The following is a 7,814-nucleotide window of genomic DNA, read 5'->3' on the forward strand; positions in this document are numbered from 1 at the left end:
GAATAGTTCAATGTCTTGGCTTATTTTACAGTTTAAAAGGTGTCTGTAGGTCAATGTGTGTGGAAGTAGAGTTGAAAGAGGATTTGAAAAGTCTCCATATTGACATACATGATCAATTTTTGTTGAATACAAACCTTCAGAATTATAGTTCACGGGTGTAATAATAAGAATTCACCAGTAGATGGCAACGTGGCCAAGTTAAATTTTGTGCCCTATAACGTCATCTAATTATTACACACAGACAGAAGAGGCCAGGTTTATATTAAGTGGAAGTTTAAAATCGCTTCACATCGCCATGTTTAGGGTTTCAAGGACTGCAGGCCATGCATATATTCTGAAGATTTTAGCGATATGTCACGATAAAGCCGGTTTCACTGAGCTGACAGTCGACACAAGTGTGTTATTATTATTATTATTACTTTTATTATTGCTGGTGTGTGAGGTTGCCCCCTGCCTGGATTGGTATGGCTCTCCTGGGGGGAGGAGCTTGGTTACGTCCAGGGCAATCACACGCCAGGCGGATCCCGGCTCCTCCACACTCACACAGCGCGCTCCACCCGGGCCGGAGGAAGCGACGATGCCTCCCAGGAGGTGACCACGGCTGAATCCTTAGCCACATTTCCCTGAACATGGAATCCAAATCTATTCATATAGGATAGGTTGAGCCTTTAAAATGGGGTTTATTTCCAAGCCGGCGACGAGGTGAGGCGAAAGCGGCGGCCGCGGTGGAAGCCCAAGATAGAAAGCGCTTTATTGAGAGGAGCAGGGAGGGAGGGAGGGAGACCGCGACGCTCTCCCGTCTAAGAGGATAAAGGGAAAAGAGAAAAAAAAGCGAAACTGAGCTATATTTAAGCGGGCTGTTTCGGGCCAGCCTCCCGTGCCACCATGAGCAGCAGCAGCGGGCCGGATGAGAGCTCGGTGCGCGTCGCCCTGAGGTAAGGATGCAGACGCCTCTCCTGAGATGCTCTCGTGTTACACCTGCTTGGGACCATGCACATGTTACTCCTGCTTTTATTTTGACTGGCCTCGCCTAAAACAACAATACTCCTTTACTAAACCTGCAGTTTTCTTGGATGGTGTGCAAAGCAAATATAGCTCTCGATTACATGAGCTGCTCTTGTTAATACCTGCATGCTTTGTACTGGATTTATGAATGAGGATGCCATATGTGTCTGAGGGATTAGGCCTTCCGCTTCTTCCCTTGAAGACTGCACCTGTAGTAAGAGTGAGCCACACGATTTCAAAGGATGCACTCACTTCTCAGAAATGCAGGTGCATTTGAGCCCCTTGCAGTCACTCATTGTGATATTTCGCCTTGCTTTTGTGCGTTACTCCGTGTGTGTGCGCGCGCATTCGCTGTATCATGCTGCTCTGACCCTTGTCCCTGAGGCCAGTCCTGTCCTGTCACTTACACAGCACACACACTGAGATAGCCGCCATCTGGCCACAATACAACAAATCAATAAAGACACCAGTATAATGTTGGAAGCCACTTGCATGGGAATGTGTGTCTCTGTGTGTGTGTGTTTGGATTAAAAACCTGAACTGTCATGTGATCTCGTTGGAGGAGAGGACAAAAAGCTCCCGTCCCTCTCACGTTTCTCCTCGTCCCTCTCGCTCCTTGTTGTGCATTCAGACTTTGACCCAGAACTCTTGTTTACTGAGACAGCTCAGTTTACAAGCTCTCTCTCTCTTCTTCATGGATAATAAATAATCTGTCTATCTGTCTGTACACCCCCACCCCACCTCACCCCCCAATCACATGCTCTGCTGCTCTCTTTAATAATAAGATTCAATTCATATTGGAACATTGCATTTGTCTGGCTTCCTGTCTTAGCTTAATGTGAACACACAAAACAGCCTGAGCCGCATACGCAGGCTGTTTGATGTGTGGCAAATAAAGATCTGCATGTTTTTGTCCTACCTGCTTTTGTATCTTGTTAGAAAGGTCAGGTGCAGTAATTATTTAAAGCGCCTTTGTTGTGTTTGTTGGTCTGTTGTCCTATTGAAGGTCAGACAAAAAGGCTTTTCATTGGTTTAGGTTTTCATCTGTAAGTTTGTTCATGATTTGTTTGATTTTCTTTACTTCTTTGACGTAAGTAACCTCTATTCTCACGAAGAATGCTTTGGGCACACATATTTATGTCTCTTCTTATGTATTTGGTTAGATGAATTTAGAGGCATGTTTCATTTTTCTCAGTGTAAGTACATGAATACAACTTTAGTTAAGTTCAAAACTAGACTAAATTGCACTTGGGGGAGTCTGAATTGTAAGTGTGAGAAGAGCGACAGGCTATTTTGATGAACTTATAAAAGGTCTAATGCTTAAACATGACGTTTTATGTTGGCCTAATATTTTTACTTAAACCATAAGTCTGACGACCATATGGCACAGATGTCAAACTCGAGGCCTTGAGGGCCGGAGTCCTGCACGTTTTAGGTGTGTCCTTGATCCAACACAGTTGATTTAAATGGCTAAATGACCTCCTTGACATGTCTTGAAGTTCTCCAGAAGCCTGGTAATAAACTAATCATTTGATTCAGGTGTGTTGACTTAGGGTGATAGCTAAAACCTGCAGGACACTGGCCCTCAAGGCCTGGAGTTCAATACCCCTGCCATATGGGTTATGAAAGTGGCTAACTCTTCATGAATTACAACCCAGCCCTTTATTTAGAATCAGCTCCGTAGAACATTTTAGTCTTTCAGCTTATTATTTGGATTTACTGTGTTCTTCTTGGCACTGTTGCCTTTCAGAGCAGTGGGGTAATTTTAACTAAACTGATAATAATCCAGCTACATGCTATGTGTCTAGCACCAAACAGCTAGTAAATCATGTTTACTAGCTAGCTGCTAACTTGCGTGTCCACAAACAGCCTAAAGACAAGTTGCTAGCTAGTTAATATGCTGGTAGGATTCAGCAATATTATCAGAGGACAGTTCAACAAGAGCTCTGTTCACCAATCCCACACCAAACAGCCAACCAGGAGTATTAGCAGCCAGCTAGTTAACACAGTGGAATATTAAGCAAGTGCCAGACAGGATTTTTGTGTTCACCAAAGCAGAACTGAAAGGGCAATGAATCTTGAACATACCTCCAACAAGAACACTGATATGTGGCTTTAAATGGCCTTTTGTGCGCTAACATGCTAGCACAAACCGTCATTGTCGAGATTGCTATTCGGAAGCTCGTTTCCATCACTGAAAAAAGTATTTTTCTTGTTCATAAGTCAAACTTTAAAGTTTTGAGTTCCTTTTTTCAAAATTTCAGCTTACCAACTCAAACTTAGGAGAAAACTTGAAATTGAAAATGGAGTTTAAATAACTTGAAATTTTCAGTTCAGTTGAAATTTTGAGATAATAACTCAAAATAAGTCACAAACCTTTAGCTAACGACTTATTACATAGTGTAATCTTCACTTCACTGCAGTACAAACACGGGGAGACAATATATTTAAAGCTAAGGAAGACCAGGGAGACCAAGGAAGGTATAAGGTACATTCCAACATTGTTCTACGCCTGAAACGATTAAGCCAGGTGGCTAATGTATATTTACATGTAAAAGTGTTACTAATGTCTCTTTAAATCCTGTCCCACAATTATTTTTATGTTGGGTTGAAATAAAATATCTCCCTCTGCTGGTACTGCAAGTTACTGCAACTTCTTCATCTGTGTCCATTACACCAGCAGTCCCCAACCCCCGCGCCATGGACCGGTACCGGTCCGTGAGTCTTTTCGTGCCGGGCCGCGAAGGTTGAGGTTCAGGTGTAAAATTGATGGGTTTTTTATGGGGGGGGTTTCATTGTTTTTATTGTTAACTCCGTTCCCCTGGGTCTTTTCCCGAGTGTTATGAATAAATGTTCTTTTTTGGGGGTACTGGTACTGGTTTTATTTTGTTGCATTTATCCATGGCACCTTAAATGGCAGTCCGTAAAAATATTGTCGGATATAAACCGGTCCGTGGTGCAAAAAAGGTTGGGGACTGCTGCATTACACGGGGTCTATTGTCAACGCGTTCTCACTCCCAAAGCGTAACATTTTACGCTAGGTGACAAATCGTCGGTATATTACGCTTCCAGGAACCCAACATGTTCCTATATTATGAGATCGGAAAAATGAGAACCGTTTGGAATCAATCTACACATGTACGTTCATTTTACTTAGCTAGTGTTTTCCAAAGCGATTTAACTTCATTAAAGTTGTGGTTAACGTTAGGGATAAGGTTATGGTTATGGCGGAATACAGGGCTGGAACGTGTATTACCGCGGGAGGATCATTCTACTGGATTTCATCCATAACCCGGCACGAAAGGTGACCGGACTTGACAAACCGTCGGTATATTACGCCTCAGGAGTGGGCTGGGAATAGGGCTGTGTGTTATGACCAAAATCTCATATCCCGATATAAGACATCTATCGTCCCGATAACGAAGGCACTACAACTAAGCTGTAGTGCCTTTTCACTGTGCAATACTTTTTGTTAATAATAACCAATTCCCTTGTATTCTTATTCCTATTTATTCTATTTATCCCTTTTGTAAACTCTTTATTTATATGTCTCTGTATTTATATATGTGTATATATGGTATTCTGCTCACATTCTGTAACTTCTGTCGGTGCTGTGCTATTGGAAACCGAATTTCCTAGAGGAACCCACCCGAGGGATTAATAAAGTTCTATCTTATCTTATATAAATCACAAAAATGTAACATTTTCTATAAATTCTGTGAATCTCAGGCAGCTCGACTTGCGTGAAGTGTTTCCAGCTGGGTGACGTGTACCTGGAGTCGAGTGTTTTAACCGATGCATGAAATGATAAATTTTTAGACATAAGTTGTAACGGCTGCCATTTTCTTTGTGAGTATTTATTACACGGCAGTCTAAGGTTTATTTTTTAGCACCTGACGGCTCTTTGTTGCTTTTCATCCGTAAACACTCTGCATCCTCTTTCACGTCATTCAGTTTATTTTGAAAAGTCTCAACAGGATCTTGAGCTTTATTGTGAAAGGTTTATGTGGAAAATAAACAAGCGGACACGCGATGGTTTTACCGTCGTTGTTGCTAACGACAACGCATAAAAACAGGCGCTTGTCCGTCCGTAGTGTGGTTATATTAAATATAAGAGAAAAAGAGAACTTTAAGTAATTAATATAGCCACTACAGTGACCATGAAAACGATGAAAAAATATTGCCGTAAACAGTTTATTTTGCGACACCACGAAACAAACGATAGCGTAAAATGAAACGATAGACGTTTTTATATCGTTATATCGAACAGCCCTAGCTGGGAATGGGCTGCTATTGTACACTTTGGCATACTGGGTTGCAAATGTTTAGTTAATCCTCGGCCTCCTTTAGTAGTAATGATAAAAATAATAATTGTAGTCTGTTTGTTGCTTTAGAAGCCAGACTCAGTTAATTGGAGATCCGGCTCGGCACCCTTGAAATTCCTGCAGCTACTTTATAATATAAACTGCTTTGAAGGGACTGTTGTGATGTGGCAATGTAGAAATTGTAAGAATTATTTATTTTTTGGCAGCCAGAGTAATTACTGAATATGAATACATATGTTAGAATTCAAAAACATACAGTGCAGCAGTTGAACTGAGCTCTTAGTAGGCAGATGTGCAAATTTACTGTACTTTTCCCAAGAATGAAAATCCACCGTTAATGCTAAACATAACTCTCAGCAACTCGCTCAGCCTCGTGTTTCTTTAGCTAATCGTGTTATTGTCACGTGGCTGCCTCACACCTAGCTGTTAAAACAACATGAAGACGAGACAGAAGAAACAAAACCTCCAACTTAAAAAAGCTTTGAATTTCCTGTGATAACCAATATGAACGAAATACAAATTGTCATTATAAAGTCAGCATACTTTTCTTAAGTTGTCACACCTGTTTCTTCTTTTGTGTTGCTGATTAATACGAAACCTTTAGAAAATGTCCCGTCTTTGATTAATTTTCACAGACAGTCACTTGCAGGTCACACCTGAACGGCTCATTTCACGTCTTTGAACATTCAACCACAGCTTCGCGTTGATGTTTTCAGCTCATTAATCGCCGTGGCAACATTCTAATTATTTTGAAATGTTGTGGTGAACTGTGATTCTTACCTCTGAAACATTTTGACTGCCAGCTTTCTCCCAGCTCCTGTAACAGTCTAGTTAGCTTCATCTGTGTGTCTCCAGTAATCAGCTAGCAGGTTGCCAACCTCTACCTGCCTCAGCCTGCGTGGCTAATGCTGTCTGTTAGCGAGCGCCTAATCCCCCGTCCCATACAGTCCAAAGTGATGAAATGCACTTTTATCATCTCTTCTTTTTTCTTGTTTTGAGTGGTAACAGAAAAGAACAAGAAAGAAAGACATCTGGAGATCTAACAGAAGATCTAACAGGGTGTTCTTGTGTCTCCTTGATTTATTACTGGAAAGATGATATAACATAAAAATCAATTTATTCTTTAAAAGAGAATGTGCTTTGTTGATGGATCGTAAGATGTGTTTGCTGTTCTTTCCTTTGTGGTTTTAAAAAAAAATTTTTCCACACCTGACAGCATACAGATGGGGCACTTCAGTGGTACAATGTTGGGTGATTTAGCAAATACAAAGTGTTTACTGGCCTATCCCCATGTGTAAGATCTATCTTCTTATGTAACAGCCCATCTGTGTGTGCATGTTTGGGCACAATGGTGCACAAAAATCATGCAAAACCTTAATGATTTATCTGAGAAATAATTGATGTTACAAAGTCAGCCCGAAGGAGCCGGCCAAGAGATCTAATTAGATTGTCGATGTCCTCGAGGCGCAGCTTTAAAAATTCAAAGCCTACAGGCAGAAGTGGTGAGCAGTGAGGTTTCAGGTTTTGTAGTTACTTTGGAATCCACAGAAGATAGCTTTTCCTCATTAATTAGATGGGCTTAAGTGAATACTTTAAAATAATGTACTTATTTTGAATGCACCAAGAAGCTATATAAACTTAGGCAGCACCTATTGAGCCAACAGTTTGGACAAAATACAGCCATAACCTTAAAACTTCTAACAGGTAACGTGAGTAACTTTCATCTTCTCGTTACTCGTAATACATGCCTTATTCCAGTAAATAAGCAACAGTCAGCTGCCTCTCCAGTCTTTACAGTTTCTCTGTCAGTGGACTCCAACTTTAACTTCCAAAAGCAGCAGCATCATGCAGCCCCACTGATTTTGGTAAAGCAGCACATAAACCAGTTCTAAAGAAGAAGGGGCTGCCATAGCCAACTGTAGTCCATCTGCAGTGGATCTGGAGTCTGTCCCACCATGGGAAGAGAGACTTTCTGGGGATTGACCGCAAGTGGATTGTTCAGTGATGGAAAATTAAAAAAAAAAAATCTAACTGCAGTCATAAATCATCCCGCTCTATTAAAGTCTGTGTGTGGGGAAACAGTGCAACGTCACCCACCACCCTGCAGAAACTGCTCAGAAATAAGAGTAAAATGTGTTAAGATGGCCTTCAAATATTTCACATCCCAATCTGATAGTGCATCATTAGAATGCACTGAAACAAGCCACATCCAGTGGCTTTAACCCACCTGAAGGAATGGATCAGAGCTGCTTTGGTGGATGAGGAGGACGTTTTTAATATTTGGTAGGTGATGTTAATGTTGTCGCTGAGGATTGCATATGTGATGTCCATTTAACCTAGTAGAAATGCCAAATCTATGCTTTAAAACAGTGCATCTTGCCCATGAGTTGGTTACTTACTTGGTTACAAAAAAAACCCAACAAAAATGTAGCCATGTTATCAAAATCTAGTTTTTATTAAATGAGTTAAGGAAGGATAAGCGGA

At 41.1% G+C, this 7,814-nt stretch overlaps 1 protein-coding gene across 3 annotated transcripts in view; it reads left to right on the forward strand.

Moving 5' to 3' along the window:
• The first annotated feature begins 524 nt into the window (after nt 1–524).
• Nucleotides 525–7,814, forward strand: part of LOC102192848 (kinesin-like protein KIF21A) — a 40,076-nt gene continuing 32,786 nt past the window's right edge. For all 3 annotated transcript variants that reach the window (XM_005725096.1, XM_005725097.1, XM_013908825.1), the window contains exon 1: nt 525–935. In XM_005725096.1, the coding sequence (XP_005725153.1) occupies nt 886–935 (50 nt within the window). In that variant the 5' untranslated portion in view covers nt 525–885. The remainder of the gene's footprint in view (nt 936–7,814) is intronic.

Source organism: Pundamilia nyererei, unplaced genomic scaffold (assembly GCF_000239375.1).
Source record: "Pundamilia nyererei isolate P.nyererei 1_Seehausen unplaced genomic scaffold, PunNye1.0 scaffold00014, whole genome shotgun sequence".
Classification (NCBI taxonomy): domain Eukaryota; kingdom Metazoa; phylum Chordata; class Actinopteri; order Cichliformes; family Cichlidae; genus Pundamilia; species Pundamilia nyererei.